We start from the raw sequence: 22,245 nt of genomic DNA, 5'->3' as shown, positions 1-22,245 counted from the left end.
ATGTCCAACCATCATCGCCCATCTGGGACCCTGGGTCATTACAAAGCACCTGTATCCCTCCCTAGAGTGTGGCTCAGTGGTTGAGCTGAAATCCTACTCTCTGTAATTCCCACCTTTGATCCCATTTTTGCTATCTGAAGCCATATACTAAAAACTTTGTTTCCTTTCCCAAATAAATACAGAACACCCTTTGATTATTGAAAAGTGTAACCCTCCCACCTATTCATTTTCTCTTTTTCAGGGGAGGCATGAACACATCTTTAGATCTTTGGATTTGGGTCTCTTCACTGTCTAGATAGCCTTCTGGACACCAGTTAGTCAGTGTCTCAAAAGGTACCCTTTCATTTAAAGACTAGGTCAAGCACATTAAATAATCTTACCTTCAAAGTTTTGCCCATATGGACAGTTTGGAATGTCCTGGAGGCAACGTTGTGGATTCTTCTGTCCTCCAAAAAAGTCTTCCCAGCCAATACCACCATGAGATACATGCGAAAGTGTTATCATAGTGCAAAGCCCCTAGGGCTCAACAGAAGTTTATGTTCTTCCCGGTCCCCATTTACAAAAACAAGGGGAAAATCCATATAAAGTGCCTTCACATTCTATCCCCTTCCCCTTGAACTCTTTTCCCACTCACAAGAAAGAACTTTATCTTGTTTTCTCTTCTTTCTTTATTTTTTTAAATAAAGAATTTTCCCCTTTCTTTGACTCCCTTCTAGAATATTTAGTCTATCTGGAAGAATAATGAAAATGCAACATTTTAGAAAACTTCACTTGGCAAGACAATGGAAACTTTCTTGTCCAGCTTTGTCATTTTTTCTCTCTCAGGAACCATACCAAATGCATTTTACAGCTTTCATTCTTCAGATATGTTCCTGACATTATTTTCCCAAGCAACTAGGTGATTTAGTAGCTTTTATATTAGAGTTTAATCAAGGGGCATAATCCAGAAAAAAAAAAAAAGTCGCATTATTAGGAAAAGAAAACTACAGCCAACATTACTCATGAATGTAGATGCAAAAATTCTTAAAATCTTAGCAAATAGAATTTATATATTCCATATAATCAGGACCAAATGGGGTTTATCATAAGAATGCAAGGTTGGTTTGGCTTAACAGTCAAAAATCAATCAATGTATGACATTATACTACACATAGAAAACCCTAAAGGTGCCATCAGAAAACTACTAGAGCTTATCAATGAATTCAGTAAAGCTGCAGGATACAAAATTAATATACAAGAATCTGTTACATTTCTATACACTAACAATGAACTATCAGAAAGAGAAATTTAGGAACAATCCCATTTACCATTGCATCAAAAAAATATGAAATATACCTAGGAATAAACCTACCTAAGGAGGTAAAAGACCTATACTCGCAAAACTATAAGACGCTGATGAAAGAAATTGAAGATGACACAAACACATGGAAAGATATACTGGGTTCTTGGATTGGAAGAATTAATATTGTTAATATGATCATATTACCCAAAGCAATCTATAGATTCAATGCAATGAGTTGAATTAATCACTAAGGAAATACAAATTAAAGCCACAATAAGATACTATTATACTTCCACCAGATTGGATACATTTTAAAATATAAAACATGCCAATTATTGGCAAAGCTGAGAACAGAATTATTGTTTTGCCTGGCGGGAATGGAAAATGGTTCAACCACTTTGGAAAACAGTTTAGCAGCTTCTTACAAGGTTAAATGTGTACCTACCGTAATACCCAGCCATTCCACTTTTAGGTACTTACCCAAAAGAAATTAAAATTTATGTCCAAAGATTTGAACACAAATGTTTATAGCAGCTTCACTTATAATAACCCAAATCTGGAAACAAATTCAAACAAAGCTACAAACAAATTCACATCAGCAGGTGACTGGATAACAAATTGTGAGATATGCATACAATGTCATACTACTAGGCAATGCACAGAATGAACTATTGACACATGCAGGAAGCTGGACAAGTCTCAAAATAACCACATGGAATGAAAGAAACGAGATAAAAAAAGAGTATGTACTGTAGGATTCCATTTATATATAATTTTAGAAAGTGGTAACTAATCTATGTGACAGTGATCAGCAGATTAGTGGTTGCTTAGGGCTGGGGGAATGGAGGAGGCGGAGGAGGGATTACCAAGGGGCACTAGGGAAACTTTGGGGGTTTGGAGGTGATGGATATGTTATCATCTTGATTATGGTGATGATATGCTGATATGTCAAATTTATCATATACTATACTGTAACATGTATAGTTTATTATATGTCAAGTATTACTCAATGATATATATGTATGTATCAGAACAAGATGGTTTTGGAAGGTAAGTGGTACTGAGTCAGAAGGCTGCAAGAGAAGAGATTGGCAAATGAGTCATGGAACAATCAGTTGAAGGTGTTGGAGAGGAGAGGGTTTTTCTAGCAAGTCAAAGAAGAGAAGAGAATGCAGGGCTTGTGTCTTTGGGGAATGCTAACTAGAACAGACTTCCTGTATCAAACAGTTTGTTGAGGGCATTAGCAGGGGATGAAGAAAGGAATGTAAGCTGGAACAAATTATGAAGTGATGTGATTCTCAAGATGACTTCCATCTATGGTCTTTGGTGTGTAGGGATGCTGAACACAGGGTGTCGAGGGGAAAACCACATTTTAGTGGATTGAGTCTGGCAATGATAGATACATAGGAGTAGAATTAGGTGGAGCATCAAGGCAGAAATGCCATTCATTCATGCTTTCATTTATTCATTCAGTTCTTATTTTTTCCCCTCTATGGGCCAGGCAGTCTTAAGGAGTGTAGGAGAAAAGGGAGTGTTTCTCTTGTAAGTTTGAGACCCAGGAAACACACTCAGATCTTGGCTTCCCTTGTGCTCAGCACATACTGAGCAGAATATGGAAGATGCAATCAGTTTAAATCAATTCAGTGCATGTGTTTCTGGCGTCCATGGAATTAATTAGATCACAGCACTAATCCCAGAGAGGAGTTTATGACCTCAGATGGGGAATGGTGGATAAAGAGGTGTTAGTAGAATTGAAACTGATAAATAACTTCAGAGAGGAAACCTGGTTTTGAGGGAAAAGCAGTGAGTTCGGGCAAGAGCCCACACAAGTGGTTGGGTGCAGCTGGAAGTGAGGGTTAGAGTTCAAGGAAAACGCCTGGCTGGATGTGCTGGGTGGTGTGCTAACTGGCCCTGATATGGATGGAATCTTGGAGGGAGAAAGACAGTGTAGAGAGGGGAGGTCAAGGTCCGAGCCTCGGGCGGCCCCCAGTTAGCCGGCAGAGCGAGCGCGCAAGGGCGAGCAGACTGCGCACGCGCACACGAGCGGGCGGCCTTCAGCGGCGCGGTCGAGGGCCCTGGCCCGCGGTGATGCTGAGCAGAAGCCGCGGGAATTCGGCTCTGGAGCCTCCTCTTAACCCCATCTCCTGGGCCTGGGAACTCCAAGATCATTACGTGCGGTTTGCTCACCCTCTGGCTGTGCCAAGGCATAGGGTTAAAAAATAATAACAGTACAGGAATCAAGGGTGAGTAGCGCCCCATGGGAGACTCGGGCTGACCAAACGTGAGTGGAGACTGCCAGTTGGGAAGGAATTGTTACTTATCTAGGGGAAGTGAGTGTGAACCTCATACAGCGTCTTCTCTGGTTTCGTATTTTCACCAGCACCTAGACAGTGGTTCTCAAAGTGTGGTCCCCAGACAGCCGCCTCCGCTTTGCGGGGAAACTGGTTCGGAAGGCAAACTCCCAGGCTCTACCCCAGACCTACTGAACCAGGGACTGGAGGGGTGCGGCCTGGGAGCGTCTGCTTTAACAAGCCTTCCAGCGGATTATGATCTAAGCTCAAGTTTGAAAACCACTGACTTAGCTGTTTTAAACTAGATCTCTCTCTGGGAGATTCCCCTCCGCAGGGAGTTCGTATTAAAAACGTGATGGTGTGACCGCCCGTTTGGAAATTGCCAAGCCCTCTGCAAGACTCTGGCATTATTCGTTTATTTATTATTTTGATCAGCCTCATTCGGTCAGATTTACTTATGTTTTCAGGCTTTATATGGGAGATCCCCCCTCCCGTTTTTTTCTCTTCTTGAAGGAAAACCAAAATCTTGCTAGTGATTGGGAGACTTGATTGAAAAAGAATGAAACTCTTGGGGGAGAGGAGGATGCAAGGCCAGCTGGAGTTTGCCTGGAAGGACAGGTTTGTTTTTCTGGGTGACTTTGGGTTGGTTTTGTTTCTTCCAGTGTAAAAGCACAAGGCTGATGACTCACATTTACTGTTGAAAGTCTTTAAATCCAAACTGCAGCTGTCAAAATAAGATGAGGGCTTTCAGACATGATGGTAAAAGCGGGGGATGGTCCCCAAAATGCAGGCTTGGGTTTTGCTGGGTTTTGCCTGCTTTTGTCCTAACTCCAAGCGTGCTTTTCAGTTGAAGCAGGCAAAACTCCCGTTGTTTCCCAGTTGAGTGAAATAACAGCTCTAATAATACATTTCTCTTCTCTCTCGCTGTGATAGGTAATTTCTGATTTCTACCTCTCGGGCTAAATAACAACAGGGGCCGTAAAAAAAATAGAGCGTGTCATTAAAGGTGTTCATTTTGCTTTTACTCCAAAGGAGAGATTAAACCGTCATTGGTGTCAACAGTGTGCAGTGTGGCTGGTCTAAACTTTTGAAAAGTCAGTAAAAACCCTCTGATTTTGCCCAGGATGATGTCAGCCACAGCAGCCGCAGTCTTTGTCCCGTGCTCCTCGTCCAATGTAACCAGATGAAAGTTTTCCAAGTTCTCTGGGCCGAGGCGCTGGGCCAGGGCTTCAGGATCACACATGACGGAAGGCACTTAAATCTCGGGTGCCTCTGAGCCTCAGGGGATATGCTGGGGAGGGATTTATTTGTGCACAGCCCTGGGGCTCTTAGTTATCAAATCCTTGCTGATTTATTTCACTTGGGAAGACTGAGCAGCTGTAATTAACATCCCTCCCCAAATTCTCCAGGAAATGAGAGGAGCAAGCAGATTTTGCTGTCAGCTGTGTGCTAACATCTGCCCTCTGGCAGGGCATTGTTTGAGTTTGTTGAGCTCTTTTGTTACAAAATTCAAAATTGCCTGGTTTGTTGTGTTGGATCAATTCAGCATAGAACTCACAAACCAAAACTTAGTCACAGATACCTTGACTTTGTTGAAAGAAAGCTGAATCTAGTGGTCATATGTGGGGGGTTTCGGAGGCACCCAATAAAGTGGTATTATATTAGAATTGTGACTTAGGCAAAATTTGGTTGGGGTCCACCTCTCCTCCATATTTAATTAGACCTGCATCACCAAGACGTTTCTTTACCCCAGTCTGGGAAAGAAGGAGGCTAATATCTGTGAGTACCTACCTACCATCTGTCAGGTGCTTTATCATCTATATTATCTCATTTAACTTTGCGATAAGATGTTTTCTCCACTTAATTGTTTAACCTCTATGAAAATTCAATCTCATAGAAATCACTTATGTGAAGTCACATAAGTCACCTCACTGAAGCCAGGTCTGGCTCCAAAGGCAGGATTCTTTTCATTCTATCCGATTGCGTCCCTTATACTCTCCCTGAAGAAACATAACTGCCCTTAATCTCCTCCAGGGCTCAATTCCCTTGATCCCTACTTTTTCATATTACCTCCCTCAGGTCCTTGTGTAAAATAATCTTCTTTGTGAAACCAGCTTCTGACCGCACTAATTAAAATAGAAGCTCCCTTCCCTCCACACTCCCAGCTCCCCTTTCCTACTTAGTTTTGTTCCCCAGCACTTAGAAGCTCTAACATAATATATAGTGTCACCTGTTTGTTATTTATGTCTGGCCCCTATCCGTGGTGTGCTGGTGAATGTTCGACAACCAGCTCTCCAGGGAGAAAAGCTCCGGTTTGTGATGTTCACCAGTTCCCGTGGTGTCAATACTACCACCGTGACTGATTCCAGGTGACCCACTTGGCCTTGCTGAACGCAGAGCTGGGAAGAGTTGAGCACGGTCTGTCGTGTGAGTCAGTAGGAGCCGGCTCCCCACATAAGTATCAGCTCCATGGGGACAGGGATCGATTGAATTTTTTGGATCTATTTTTTTCTCTGTCGTTTTCCCAGCACTTTGAACAGTTTGATGAGTGAATGAATGAATGAATTCAGTCATTTAAATATATTTTAAAAAATTGATCAGATGCCAGACACCATGCTAGATATTTAAGCTAGAGGGCTAAACAGAACAAGCACTGCCCTCCCATCACAGGGGGAGGAGATGTTAGGTTATCAGTTGGAAATTAAGTGTTAAATTCTAACTGTGGAAAGGGAAACTATGACCTCTAACAGGGAGTGATCAGATAAGAGTACTCCCCCACCTACCCAGCCCCGCCGCCCCCGCCCTGAGCACTCCAGCCTGGCGACTGTCTGGTCAAATCAACAGATGTCACTCAGCACCTGCTGTGTGAAGTGCGTGGTATCACACAGGCACCCTGAGGAACACTTATCCTGTCCCTCTCAGAGCTTGTAGCCTGGGTGAGACTGATGAGAGAGCAACCCCTGACAGCCCTGTATTTCAGGGATTGGATCCATTCGTCCATTCACGAGTACTTGCTGAGCACCTGCCAGGCGCCATGCTGGGTACCAGCAGTGCCGCAGACAGCAAGGCAGCCAGTTCCTTAGCTGTCCTGACAATTCTGTTATCTGCAGCTGAGGGCTGGCTGCCTGATGTCACTGTACTCTTCTGGTATAGGAGTATCTCTTGCTGGGGACGAGGAGAGGTACGGGGACGAGGAGAGGTACAGAGACTCGGGAGGAGTTTTGTTCACATCTCACTCATCTTCCCAGGACCCCATTGCTGATGGAGATAGTTTTAGGATTCTAGGAACATCCCTGTTGGGAGGCAGGGGGTATGGGTCTTTGTCACTGTTCATTCAGATGAACATTATGGGGCACCAACTCCATGCCCTAGGACGCTGGGGAATCAAAACTGAGTCAGACCAGCTCACATTCCAGTGGGGCAGACAGACCTGTGATCAGGTCCTTTTAATCAGTGTGTAAGTGCTCTAGTGGAGCCATGGGTATAGTGCTAGAGGAGCCCAGGGGAAGGAGACTCTTAAGTCCAGCCAACCTGGAGAAGGCTTCCTGGAGGAGGTGACATTGGACTGAAGTCAGTAGCCATGAGTGGGGGTCACAAGGTAGAGAAAGCTTGGAAGGGTAATGGGAATTCTGAACCCAGTGCTTCTCCCATCCCCCACAGTTTTATCACCCTTCAGTGCAATCCTTCCAAGCTGTGAGAAAAAGAAGTGCTGTTTTTCTTAGGAGTTAAGGAATCATCCAAAAACATCTGTATTTGTTTCCAATGGAAGTGACCACTGCCAGAAAAACAGCAAAATTGTTTTGTCAGAACCTAGTCCGTATTTATTCCTTTGTCTTTGTTTGATTAAATTAATCCCTCAATGGTTTCCTTTGGGACGGTACAGATCACTAGGGGCCATAAATCCCCAATGATGCTCTAAAAGCAGTATGAGAGGCCTGCGGCCAGCTGGCAGGCCTGCTGTTTGTGGGATCGCCCTTCTGGAACGTGAGCCGTGATCCCCCTGTTCCTACCACACTTCACACCCTCACGTTGTGTCCGGGGTCTTTCAGCCACTTGGAGAGGGGACCAGGGACAGCAGAAATGATGAGATTTGTTTGAAAGAGGACTCTGAGCCTGGCAGATCCAGTTGATAAAGGGGGAGGCTGAGACCTGCTTCTGGGCGCCTTCCCCTCCGGTGATTGTGAGGACTTTTTAGCCTACAGGTCGGGTGACTCAAACCTGGATGCACAGTGGAGTCATCTGGCGGCTTTAACAAAGGCTACTGCCTGCATCCCACCTCCTGCTGTTAAGGCGAGTTGGATGGCCTGAGCATCAGAAGGTCCCCAGATGGTTCCGATGGGCAGCCGAGGTGGTGCACTGATGCTCTGGTGTACGGAACCTTGCAGTGATTCATAGCTGTTCTGTCCTGGAAGGAATAAGCATCTCCTTGCCTCTCTACCTACCCTGTGGGGGGACGTCTTGGGGAAAAAAAAAAAAAAGGTTACTGCATCAAGGTCCTGGTTCATTGCTTTTAAAATGCTACTTTCAAAGGAGTTCTTTTGTAACTTGCTGATTTTTTTTATAATAAAAGCTCTTGTTAGAAAATTCAAAAACATCATTATAAATAAGAGGAAAAAATTACTTATACTCCCACCACTCCTTCGTAACCACTTTTAGGCAGGGTTCCTGCTGGACACAGAGAGGAGGCAGAGCAGCAGCGGAGGCTAAGATGGGGGACCCAGGTGGAGAAGCTCCCGCCCCTCACCTGCAGAGATGAGCTTGGGATCTGGCGGCGGCGGGGGTGGGGGGGGTTGTTCATTCCAGTGTACTGCGGTGTCATTTTCTAGCCAGAGTACCCTGACATGCACTGATAGCCAGTGGATGAAGCCAAAATCTCCAAAGAACATTTGGAGGTCCTCATGTCAAGAGGTTAATATTCCCATCAGTGTGCAAGCAAACCAAAGCTACTTTGGCGTGAAACTCAGAAAGCTATTACTGTTCCCAAACAAAGCCGTGATGTTCACTTATCTGTGCTAGAAATTCTTTAAATTTCCCAGAGCTAAAAATAAAAAACCCGTGATGCAACCAGCATTATCCTTCCAAAGCACAGCTCAGGTGACATGGCCCAGCGCCCTTTTTAAGGCTTTTACCTGGAGTGGTCCCCACTGCCTGCTGAAGGGAGCACAGACCACACAGCCTGCTTTCAGGCCCTCTACCATCTGGTGTCAGTTGTCCTTCTGATGCTCCCTCCGGCTATTTGCCTTGGAATTCCCGGAGTGGGATTCAGCTCCCACGCCTGTCCTGCTTTCCTCCATTTCTGCACATTTACTGTCACTCCTCCCCCAGCCCAGGGGCCACTTCCCTTCCTCTGTTCTCCCGCTGGATCCAGCCTGGGCTGGCAGTGACCCATCCCCGTCCTGAACTTCCATTGTATTGGCAGCACCTCTCTTAGGGGTTTCTATCATGTTCTGTTTTGTATTTTCGTTATTTAGTGTGCATCTGATGGCTGCTCTGGCCTCTCCAGTCCTCAGATGGGGCTAGTTTGCTCTACTTGAGGGAGCATCTTTGCTCTCACTGTTCTTTCCATCAGAAACACTCTTGTATATATTTAAATTTATACTTGACATCTCATATTATTCTAGTTTGAGGTGTACAACACAGTAATCCAATATTTTTATACATTATGAAATAATCACCACGGTAAGTCCAGTTACCATCTGTTACCACACAGAGTTATTACAGTATTATTGACTGTTTTCCCTATGTGTACAGTACATCCCCAGGACTTACTTATTTTATAGCTGGAGTTTTGTACCTCCTAATCCCCTTCTATTTCATCCATACGCACCTGATCCTCTCTGGCAGCCACTTTCCGTATCTATGAGTCTGTTTCTGCTTTGTTATGTTTATTCATTTTTTTTTAAGATTCCACATGTAAGTGAGAACATATGGTATTTGTCTTTCTCTGTCTGACTTATTTCACTTAGCATAACACCCTCAAGGTCCATCCATGTCACAAAAGGCAAAAGCTCACTTTTTATGGCTGAGTAATATTCCACTGATTATATGTAGCACATCTTCTTTATCCAGTCATCTGTCAGTAGACACTTAGGTTGCTTCCATATTTTGGCTATTGTAAATAATGCTGCAATGAACATAGGGGTGCAGATATCTTTTTGAATTAGTGTTTTTGTTTTCTTTGGATAAATTCCACTTCTGGGTTTTTATCAGAAACGCTCTCCCTAGAATATCACATTACTAACTCCTAGAATACAAGCTGCATGATGGCAGGAGCTCCTTTGTCTGTTTGGGTCAGCACTGCATCTACAGTGCCTGGGACAAAGTAGGTGCTTCATTGATTGAATAAATGAAGAGTATCCTATGATTCAGATTTTTCTTAGATCTCTGTATTAGGCTTGTAACTAACAGTAAATTTTGTCATTCTTTAATTATTCACTATAATTTTTGCATGAACTGAAGTTTTTTTTTCTGGTTATTGCTAATTTTCTTATGTCTAGATTCATGAGAAAGCTAAATTCCAATTTTCCAACTGGAAAGCCAAGATAGAAATATCCTGGTAAGAGAGGAATTTGCATCTATAATTTTTCATCTACTTTGTTGATTTGGGAGTGCAAATAATTCTTTTAGCATTTTAAAACCAGAATCCTTATTTGTGAAATCTTAGACTTAAGTGTTTTTTAATCTTATGATGTAGCTTTTTTTTAATGTAATGCATCTAATAGAATTGACGAATACATCAGCTTTTATCTTTTTATCAATCTGGTATTTTATATTTATCTAAAAGCATAATAAACTATAAAACCCAAAGACCTAGGAGATTACATTGAAGTGTAGCCACTTGATTCAGGGATTAATCAAGCTTTCTAATAAATTGAGTTTTTACCACAGCTGTCATAGTGATAACTTTTAACTAGAGGGGAAAAAAATTTAATATATTCAGTCCCTTTAATGCTCTCTGATTTTCTCCAGCTTTAATGGTAATGTAACCGGAAGAGCTATTCATAAAACCAAGCCATTCTCTTTGCTGAAAAATCATCTTGTTTCTTCAAAGAAGAGACTGAGTTGATGATGGACTGAAAATGCCTTTAACCTTTTTGTCTTCTGATACATTCTTAGTTCCACGGCAGTAAATGCATTCCTGTGAATGTGGTCTTACGTTGCATTTGAATAAATGATCAGGGCTCCGCATTTTGTGGACACCTTATAAATATCTGAGCAAAATAGGACTGTTAATAGCCATACATTCATTTGTCCCTACTAATCTTTGTTACTTCCACCTACCCACCTTTGGCTTCCCATTTTCCTCATTTATTTCTGGGATGAACAAATAGAGCAAAAAGAGGATTTTCAAAGGTCCTCCTGATAGAGAAATGGAATGAGGAAAAAGTGTGTCCAAAGAGATGGATGCAGACTCGGGAGTCTGGGGCTCTTCTCGACCTGCCGCGTTTCTGGTGGAGCAGCCGGTCTTTTCCACTGCGCTCTCTCATCTTCCCCATCTGCAAAGTGTCAGCGACAGTGCCGCGTTATCTCGGTGTAAATCGGAGAGGCTCTTATTACAAAGTCTTTTAGTTCTCAGAGAGCAGGAACGGTACTTGACGCAGACCAGCCCACATGCCTGCTCCTGATAACTTCCTGTCCTCAAGAACCATCCAGATGTTTTCAGAACACTTTCATTGACATGGGGTAAATTCAAATTGATGTTTATTTAAAATTATTTAGTGCATTTAATGGAGATGAATAATTCCAACTTCGAAAAATATGGGGTTTTATTTTATTGAAGTATAGTCAATTTACAATGTGTTAATTTCTGGCGTACAGCATACTGATGTGTTTGAAAAGTATGTTCTTATTTGTTCATAGAAACTCACTCCCATGTTAACAGTGTGACCTCAGGGTGGGCGGACTGCAGGTATGGGGATTATAAGCGGCTTTTGTTTTTTCCACTATGATCCTATAACTCTTTCAGTGTTTTTAAGTTATTTTAACAAGTGCTATAGAGTTGCTTTTTGATGGCCCTGTGTTGAGGGTCACCTCCTTCAGAGCCGTATTCTAACAGTCCGACTTTGCCCCAGTCCAGGATCTGTGTGCGGTGGAGGACCATGGCTGTGAGCAGCTCTGCGTGAACCTGCTGGGCTCCTTTGTCTGCCAGTGCTACAGCGGCTACAGCCTGGCCGAGGATGGGAAAAGGTGTGTGGGTGAGTATTCCGTCCAGCCTTGCTTGTTGAGGAAGCACACGTTAAGCTAGTAAGGAAGGAGGGGGTGGCCCCCAAGTATCCAATTGCCCTCCTTTGAGTTTCAACAGAGTGTTTGAAGTTCCCTGGGCTAGCTGTCAGTCAAAATTTGAACTTGAAAGACTTCATTTATGGCTGAGGTTAGCATTTTCTCATTCTGGGTCCTCAGCAAAAGGCTGATTATAGTATGATAGTCTATGTAAAGATAATTATCCAATACTGATTCTCTTGGAAAGGACTGGGCAGATTTTCTTTCAGTTTGGAGGGTATGTTTGCGATGGCCTGACGTCAGCGTAGCTCGTGTGTTGTACGTGAAGTTCATCCGGTGGTGGGCGAGGCTGCTGAGACATAGGCAGCCTTCCTAAGGACGGATCTGCTGCTCGGTGGCAGGTTCCCATGACCACCACCAGGTATACGAGCCCAGCTGTGGGTAGTAAGACACCATGGTCAGAGAAAACAAACAGCAGCCTCAAACGCTGGCCCCAGGTCAGAAGTCTCGGGCAGTGCTTGGAACTGAGGGCACCGACTTGCAGTCAGCTGAGTGACATCCCACTTAGGTGACTCCACATTGCATGGTCCAGTGAGAGGGAGCAGGGTGGCATCTGATTTCTTCAGTGATGGATAATGGTTCTCCTCAGCACCTGAAGGGCGGGCCAGCAAATCCCCAGTATGCATGTGGTACCTCCCAGTTTGTCTACAAAGCTCTTTAAACTTGCATAACCTTAGAGGGAGGGTAATAGCTCAGTGGTAGAGCATATGCTTAGCATGCATTAGGTCCTGGGTTCAATCCCCAGTACACCATTTCAAAAAAGCAAAAAACTTGCGCAACCTCACTCATCTTTCCACCAGCAAACAGTGTCTGGCAAATAGTAGGTGTTCAATAACCTGAGCTGGATACTTATGAGGCAGAAAATCTGGAAGGAAAAGGACTTGACTGACATAGGACCTGGAACCTACATTTTCTTTTTTTTTCAGGGGACCTGTTAGGCCTTGCTTCCCACAAACAGTGAATAATTAATTTTTTGCATGTAGAACTTACATTCTGCTTCTAAGCTAAGGATGTGGAAGGAAAAAGTGGTAAAATAAGGGTAGTTAGTGGCCTGTCCTTTGCAGGTGTTGATGAGGATAAAATGGGTTGGTTGGTTTGTTTTAAAACACTGATGGAGATGAAAACCACCCTCATCAGTAGTCCACAAATAGAGCTGGTCTCCTACTCCTTAGAGCTGGTTTTTTCCCCTTATTCTGTTGAGGGTGATTCCGTGATAGGTGGCAGGGCACCGCATCAACTAACACTGGCAAAAAAAGAAGCTGGAAATACCAGCTTTTTTTTTTTCTCGCTTCATTAATTTTTATTATGCAAGTAATCTATTTTCATTGAGGGACATAAACAGATGAGAAAATCACTACTAATAGCTTGTTGTATTTTCTGCCAGATCTTTCCCCATATAAGTATCTACTTTAGAACATTTTGTTCATGTTTAACAAAATGAGGTGGCACTCTCTGTTTTGTTTCGCATGTATATTTTTCCCTTACCAATTGTTAAATGGGTAGAAACTTTGGGTGCCATTGGGTCAGAAGGAAATCAGGCCATTGGAAGTAAGAGGCCAGTGGATGAGCCTCAGGAACCAGGATGAACGTGCCTTGTTAATTAGAGTGAGGGAAGGAACAAGGAGGGCCCGGTGCTTGTGTGAGTGACAGGGAGGAGATGGGGCCATGGCTAGGGCAGGAGGCCTGCTTTGGCCCTTGGGAAACTGGAGGGCAGTGAGGAGCCCAGTTCTCTGGGTGTTGCCGAATAATTGCCTAATGGTCATATGTAATAGAAAGCCTTTGAGTCTAAGGGTTTTGCTGTAACTTCTGGGGTCTGACATTTACTGGAGAGCAACAAGCATGAGAGTAGATGCCACGGTTGCCAGGGAGCTGTTGTGGGCTGTGTTTGTTAGAGATGGGCATTTCTCCGGCCGCTGCTGTCAGCGTCTGGTCGAACGTCTGTCTTTCCTTGGAGACGGGTCCAAGCAGAAGAATGGGAGAGGCTGTGTGTGACCCCAGCCTCATCCATTGGATGTTCTCATTTTCACCCTCTTCAACCAAGTGCCTGACCTCTTAAAGGCTGGGAGTGAGACGGTGAAGTGGTGGTGGACCTTGTTGCCAGTTGCCTTGGTTAGGGAGACTGAATACATTTTCAGGTCACTTGCTGCTTGATGGGGCTGTGCTGAGTGCAAAGCAAATGATGGCGATCATAGATGCTACAGAAGGTCAGAGAAGTGGGACATCCTCATGACTAGGATGGGGAAGAACGGGGTGAGGAAGGAAGGGTAGCAACTGGATGGGTGTCCAAGGCAAGGCGAGACATGCAGGACGGTGACGATGGAGAGGTAGCAATGATCTCAAAGTCTGAGGGCTAAGACCAGGCTTGGAGGCCAGGTGGAGAGCTGGTAAGTCAGAGAGAGACTGTCACAGTGAGAACGCCAAGTTGAAAGCTAAACCAGCAGCCCAGTCTGAAGATATCCATCAGAAGGGACTTGTCAAAGATGACGACTCCAGGTATCAGACTTAAAGCAGGAGATTTTGAGGAGAAACAAAGGCTCGTAGGGACTCTGAAAGCATTCCATTAGCCCCTGGTCTGGGTGGACAGGGAAAAAACTTCATGAGCCGAAAACCAAACAAACAAACAAAAAAGCAGAGAGAAGCTTATAAAACTAAATATAGATCTCAGCATTAACAGCTGAACAAAGAAAGGAATTAAAACATTTTAATTAAAAAATCATGAGTGGATGATAATGTGTGTAGAAATGGAATGAATGAATATGGGGACCGTAATCCCAGTTAATCCAGGAGGATCCCAGTTTATGGCTGTTGGCTCAGTTCTCAATAGCACTCTCACTTTCAGGGAGGCTCTGGTTTGGACGATAAGTTCTGGAATCACCCTAGTTAAGGCCAGTCTGACAAACAGTTGAGGAGATCAGCTCTGTTAAAGCAGAGAATTCCTGCAGGTGTGAAGCAGGAGATGAAGTTGAAGATACCAGGTGGAACCAAAGTGATCAGAGCTTTGAAAACAGGCTAAAGAGTCTGGACTTTATCTCTGACAAAGAGACACTAAAGGGTTTCTAACTGGGACTGATAAATGCAAAACCTCATTTTAGGAAAGTTAATCTTGTGGCGAAGGATGGGTTCCAGGAGGAAGGTGGGGAGGGATGGAAAGACCAGTTAGGAGATTATAAACATCCTCTGGTGACAGGTGACAGGAGCCAGGATTTGAGTAGGACTGTAGAAATGGAGAGAGAAGGAGTGAGGGATGAAAGAAATGCTATAAATCGAGAGGAGAAGGAAAACCACAACTGACCCCTGGGTTTGAGCTTCTGTGACTCTGAGAGTGAAAGCAACAGTGATGAAATTCCAGAGCAGAGGGAACAGATTTTTTAAAAAGATAATGAGTAGCTTTAGACCAGATGGGTTGGAATTGGGGATGAGGCACCAACAAGGACACGTGGAGAGGGAGCAGAAAGCAGTACTAACTCCACGAGGAGGGTGTGGCACCAGTGATGCAGGCAGGAGGTAGCACAGTCCATTTCCTTCTGAATTTTAATTTCCATTTCAAGTGTTCATTTGTGTGTTGGTTTTGAAAGCATCTGGACCTTCAGTACAGTAAGACCTGGGCTCAAATCCCAGTTCTGCTACTTGCTAGTCATGGGTCATTTTATTTCTGAGCCTTGGTTTTCTCATCTATAATGTAGAGTAATAATACCTACATCATGGAGTTTGTGGAATTAAATAAGATAAAGAGTAGCGTTCCTAAGACACATTAGGCAATTGTTACTATTATTATTATTATTACAACACATTATTATCATCATCATTTCCTGGGTTCCATGAAGTGTGGAGCTGGGGGAGAGTGAAGGCCTGAGCTGTAGGCACATGCAGGGAGCAGGAGGGAGACAGATGGGCAGGAAGAGTGTCTGTGAAGGAACAGCCTAAGGTGGGGGTGGAGGAGTTGGGGAGAGGGGGTCGAGAGAATCAGAAGCTATGAAATATGATGGGAAGGAGAATTTCTAGGCCAGGTCAGTATTAGTGTCATGCCCCAGCGAGGCCAGATGGAACAGAACTTAAGAGAAGGAGCCATCGAGTTGAGTCATGGATTCATCTCAGCCAACATTTCCAGACTCCCTGCCAGGCACTCTCTGGGCATTAGGGACACAGACATGACCAGGAGGCCATTGATAATGATCAAGAGGGAGGGGGTAAAGGGTAGATTTAAAGGAGCTAGGGGGTCAGAAAGTGGGGACAGCAAGTCTAAGCTCTTTACTAAAAGAAGTTTGGTAGAAATTCATGACCAGCTACTGATGAATGGATGCACTGGGAATACTTTGACTCATCCCCGAATTATGACTGTGACCTGCATGAAAATTCAGTTCTTAGCCAGATTCAGGACTTTTTAGACAACATTTCCACACTTCTGAGTTAGTGGAATGTTAGAGTCCCATTTCCCCAACTGCTCATTTCACTCTGGATACTGAATTTATTTCAACTTCCAGGTGGTCAAGGGTGGATTACTAAGATCCTCACTTTGCTTTAGTTGAGTCCTGGTATTTATAATCCATCAGCTTCCACTAAAGCTGTGTCAATGTCCATCCCAAACTGTACATTTTCAAAGACCATTTACGTCTGTCCCTGAGGGTGAATTTTCTGCCGTACTTGCTCACCTGATGTTCACTGACTGCCTTGTCTTTTGGGGTAACTTTGGTCCTCTTTGCATCTTATCCACCCAAGCAGATTGTAAACCCTTAGGGGCAGAAGCCAATTCCTGTACTTTTCATCTTTCACAGGGTAGATTTGCAAAATGTTTTTCTTGAATCATTGACTGAGGTGGAGTGATCACGATCTCAAGCATTCACTTCCTTGATTGGTTTTTAAACTACAAAATCAGTTTTTGCTTATTAAAAAAAAAAATCAGAGGACCAATGTATGTAAAATCAAAACCTGAAAGACATTCCTCCTCAATTTCAATTCCTGGAGATAATCACCACTAAGGCTTGGCTTCTCTTTCCTGCCTTTCTTCCAAGATGTCCTACCATCTCAAGATGCTGTTTGATTGTCATTGCCATCCAGGGTTTAGCACAATGCCTGATGCATAGTAATTGCTGAGTAAATGATTATGGAACAACTGAATGGCATTAAGTTATCTCTTTACTCCCCAATTCAACCTTATCTGATTAGGGAGGCAGTGTGATAAAAATATAATCTACATTTATGGAATGTTACTAAGTCCTAGGACCTGTTTGAAATATTTTATTTTATTTTTTTAATGGAGGTCCTGGGGATTGAACCCAGGACCTTGTGCATGCTAAGCATGTGCTCTACGACTGAGCTATATCCCTCCCGCCATTTGAAATATTTTACACATAATTGCAACAACGCTTTGAGGTAGGTACTGTTGTTATCCACATTTTATAGGTCTCTTGACCTCTCTGTTTCAGTGGCTTCATCTGTAAATTGAGGATAACAATAATACCTACCTCTAAGGGTTGTTGTGAGGGTGAGGTGAGCTAATGTATGTGAAACACTTGGAACAGAACTATACATGGACAATTGATAAATACTAGTTGAATCTGAATTTCTCTATCCTTTGTGAATTTTTGTCGTATGAATGTTTGCATTTAATAATACATCAAACATACGGTACATTTAAAAAATCATATTGAGGTCCATACCCAGAATGATAGTGGCACATAGCATGGGGATTTAGCCTGGTGTTACTGCTGCTTTCAAAGCTTTCTTCCTATATTCTCCCATATTAAGTACCCTCCGTGCGGAGGGAATGGATGATATTTAAGCTGGCAACAAGGGATGGGAGGATCAGTTTTTATATGGAAAGGTCAGATTTTTAATTGGTCAGCTTATTCCTCACAACTGAAGCATAACCTCCCCCAGCCCCCAATATAAGAATTTCTCCCTGTATTTGTTTGCCAGGGCTGCCATAACGAAATATCACAGAGTGAGTGGTTTAAGCAATAGAAATTTATTTTCTCACAGTTCCGGAGGCTGGAAGTCCAAGGTCAGGGTGTCAGCAGGGTTGGTTTCTTCTGAGTCTTCTGTCCTTGGCTTGCTGCCTCTGCATATGGTCTTTGTTCTGTTCTCGTGCATTCGTGGGGCCTCTTTGTGTATCCAAATTTCCACTTCATACAAGGACGCCAGTCACATTGGATTAGGACCCACCCTAATGACCTCATTTTAACTTAATCACCTCTTTAAAGGTCCTGTCTTCAAATGCAGTCACATTCTGACCTGTTAGGAACTAGGATTTCAACAATTGAGTTTAGGGTCAGGGAGACACAATTCAGCCCAGAGCATTTCCCTGTGTTATTAAAATATGTATAACTGAGTCACTTTGCTGTACACCCGAAACTAACACTGTGAATCAACTACACTTCAATAAAAATAAAATAAAATAAAATAAATCTATAGGAAACTCTCTGAGTTTTAAAATCCTGCATAAAGAAACCCCACCGTGCCCTGGGTAAGAGAGGCTTTGTGAATCTGACTCTGTGAGTGTATCTTACATATACTCAACAAGTAAATTGATTCTACCATTTCTCTAAATGAAAAGTTTGGTTTTTCTTACTCTGTCATCAACAAACATTAAAACCCAAATGCTTCTCTTTAAAATATCTGGTTTCTACCAAGGACCTTCTCTTGTGGACTGATCCCTGCTGAGAAACCTTGGAATGTGACCAAATTGTCAATGAGACTTTATTATTAAATGTGTTTTATTATTATTTATTTATATTTATTACTACTTATATTATTATTTTATTATTTAATTTATTATTATTAAATTTATTCAGTCTTATGCTTTATTACCTTGCACCAAATATAGTTTATCTGTGGAGACAGCTAAGCGATTTCTCACGTTTTAGGCTGAACACAGCAAGATTGGCTTCAGATTCTGAGATCTTAGCACTTTGTGATCTGGAGGGCTGAAGAGCTACTGCCAGGGAATTACTCTTTCTGTTTGTAGAGTGTAGAATTTCAGGCACAACGACCAAGAAAGATGAAGTAGTTGAGGACTTGGAACAACAGAGGCATCTCTGAGGTACACGCAAAAGTCCCCGCCGTACACCTGCCCTCTAAACTTGGCCTCTCTTTTTACAAGTACAGTTCTGCAACCAAGGAAGTTAGGCGAAGAACTCAAAACTTGCTGCAAAGGATGTCAGAGATGGACTGGAACTCTCTCACCCTTAGAAAGCTTTTAGGTTCATGTGCCCGGAACTGGGATTGTCCAGCGTGTGACAATGTACTGATGGCCTCACTGCTGTCCCCAGCTCCCTGGCAGTGAGCCAGTGGCCGGCCTTCAAATCAAAATGGGATTTGACACCTTTGGGTTTTATGGGCCTCAGTTGTGGAACCCAGGAATGCTGGAATCGTGCCTTGCCAATCTCTTCTCTCCCCTTCTCTTCCTCAGAGAGCTGTGCACACAAAAAACAAACCCAGCATGAGAATCGAAGTCCAGAAGAAGCCTTCTTATTCTGTAAGATTGGCTGATTGAGGGAAAATGTCGTTCAAAGAGTAGAATCATAAAAAAAAAGCATCTCCAAACCTACCTTAAGCATTTTAATTTTCTTTAAAACACATAAACATACTTTTAATAAAAATTACCTTTAATTACACTTTCAGAAATTACTAATTTTAAGTTCATTTAAAGTATATATGATTTTTAAAATAATTGGTGTCCACTTTTTTTTATGGAGTCATTTTTAAATTTTTATTTCTTTATTTTTTTTGAGGGGAGGTAATTAGTTTTTTTTTGCTTATTTAATGGAGGTGCTGAGGATTGAACCCAGGACCTCCTGCATGGTAAGCACACACTCTACCACTGAGCTATACCCTCCCCCAACCAAAAATATATGATTTTTAAAAATATTTCTTGCATAAATCGTACCCATAATGTGTTATCTGTGATTTTCAATTTTGATTTCTTTAAACTGGAGCAAGAATTTGAAGACTTCTATAAAGCAGTCTAAGGGCAGAATCTATAAAGTTTGGTGAAACTGCCCCCAGTCCTTCCCGTGTTTCATCTGTGCCTGTTTCTAGAGCAATTTTGCTTAACAGATTGCCTTCAGCTTTCCAAAGCTTTCAGTTTAGTTTTTATTTTAAAAAATTCAGTTCATTTTAGTGCTTGCTTATATCGAGTTGCTTTTTATACTATTTAAATTAATTATAATAACATGTATAAATGGCATATAGAGGTCTGGAAACAAAAACAACTTTGACTCTTTTTAACAGCAGGTTTCAAATTTTAACATGCATCAGAATCCCTGGAGAGCTTGTCAAAACACAGCTTCCTGGGCCCTGTGCACAGAGTTTCTGATTCAGTAGGTCTACGGTGGGGCCTGAGAATTTGCATTACTAATAAGCTCTCAAGGGATGATGGTTGCAGCTGCTTCACCAGCAGACTTAGAGACCTGATGCTTTATAAGCGTACAGTCAGTTAGTAGGAAAAGCACATGGGCACCCTAGAGCGCAAGTGTTGCATCAAGGCTGTTTATAAGTATGCAACCCGGCCGACTCGAGAAGTGCACAGATTGTTCTAAAGCACAGGTGTTCCAACTGCCTTGAGCATTTAGCATGTTCTGGGCAACAGGTCCCATATTTTCAGAAGGAATGAAAAGCAGTGATTGATCAGGAGTTGGTTAAGTGGAGGTCAGTTAAAAGAGCTTCTTCACTGCAACTTTATTAACACCTGATCCAACATTGGATGCCTTGTTCTAGAGCATTATGGAAAAAAAGTGAAGTTGGAGTATATGGCTTAGAATTTAGTCTAAGCAAAGCTTCTAGTCTCTTCCCAGTCTAATATGAGGCCAGAGTGCTCAGGTGTCTCTCTGTGGGACAGAGATGGCTGGGCCCAGAGATTACACCCCATGGTGTATATAAGAGGAAGTTCAAGAAAGAGGTAGAGTCTGAGTTCCTTCCTTTTAGGTACAATGACCTCCCTACTCATCTTTGGGGGTGTCATCAATGTCCTGGAACTTGGCAGTCAGATAGATTAGCAGCTCTTCTCTTTGGAAGGGATACTGACAAGTGGGTGGCCTCACGTGGGACTGGCTGAATGACGGGATTGGAGATTTTCATTGGGGGTTGGAGATTTTCAAGATGGTAGATCAGGCCCAGCATGAGGAGGTGGGAGGTGGGGAGTGCCTCCTGCTAACACAGGCTAGTGTGGCCCACAGCATGGCCCACTCCTGTGACATGCAGACTGGGGCACGTGCCAGGGCTCGGTATCCTTTACCTCTGTGCCCTCAGTGTCCTCAGTTATTTGTTTAGTGATACATTGGTTCTTGAAAGATGAGCCATTCACTTTTAGAAGGATTTGGGGCTAGCGCAATATTTATGTTATGACTCAACTCCAGCAACTGGCTCATGTCCATGACATTCAGATCCTGAGACTGTGTGAATGTACTGTTCCCACCAAAGTGGCTTCTGTATTAAACCCACAAATTATCAGGCTCTATTAGAACTCTTTAGGGAATGAATTTACAAAAAATGATACTTATAACAGAAATTTAATGAAGCCTGGCAGCAAAAGAATCAACACAACACACGTTATTACCCTTTACAAATCTTTAGCTTTTCTTTTTGTGTCTTTTGATTACTATCTTAATATGTCATTATCTTCTCAATGCATAGTTTTGCTTTTTGAAGTTATGTATGTGTATTAATTTGCAGGTTCCATTTCCTTGTTATTATTTACAAATTTTTGATATTAAAATATCCTAAAACATTATATAGAGGGAAACATTTTTTTAAGAAAAAAAAATCACCCATAATTCTACCACCTTAATAACAGCAAGCATTCTTATTTCTAATTTTCAGGCATTGTCATAGAACTCTCTTTTACCTGGATTTAATGACTGTAAATATACAACTTTCAGATCTGCTTTTTTCACCATATTATATTTGTCTTTTTATTGACAATTTTGTTAGAATTATAATGGTAACAAACTACATAATGCCTAAAACTGAACTCCTAATCTTCCCCAACAAAACCCACTCTACCCGCATCTCCCCATCCCTGAGCCAGCCTTAATCCCTCTCTTTCCCTCGCCTCACCTCTGATCCAACAGGAATTCTATTGGCCCCACTTTCAACATAAACCTGCTGTATTAGTTTCCTCAGGCTGTATTGTTACTAAACCATTTATCCTTATTAAATATTCACCTTATTTTCCAGACTTTTTTTTACTGTTTTACTTTATTTTACTTATTTTTTGATTAATGGAGATACCAGGGATTGAACCCGGGACCTCGAGTATGCTAAGCACGCACTCTGCCTCTGAGCTATACCCCCCAACCACCCTCCAGAATTTTTTGTCATTGTAAATAATACTGCTATAAATAGCTTATTCCAATAGTTAATTTCCTCCTTTTTTCAGTTATTGCTTTGGTCACA

General features: G+C 42.6%; 1 protein-coding gene across 2 annotated transcripts in view; it reads left to right on the top strand.

Moving 5' to 3' along the window:
* The window catches only part of MATN2 (matrilin 2), a 119,555-nt gene that overhangs the window by 55,761 nt on the left and 41,549 nt on the right, over positions 1-22,245 (top strand). For both annotated transcript variants that reach the window (XM_031439375.2, XM_031439374.2), the window contains exon 5: positions 11,646-11,768. In XM_031439375.2, the coding sequence (XP_031295235.1) occupies positions 11,646-11,768 (123 nt within the window). The remainder of the gene's footprint in view (positions 1-11,645; positions 11,769-22,245) is intronic.

Source organism: Camelus dromedarius, chromosome 20 (genome assembly GCF_036321535.1).
Source record: "Camelus dromedarius isolate mCamDro1 chromosome 20, mCamDro1.pat, whole genome shotgun sequence".
NCBI lineage: Eukaryota > Metazoa > Chordata > Mammalia > Artiodactyla > Camelidae > Camelus > Camelus dromedarius.
The sequence above is the reverse complement of the archived record's forward strand: the minus strand, read 5'-3'. Positions and strand labels throughout refer to the sequence as shown.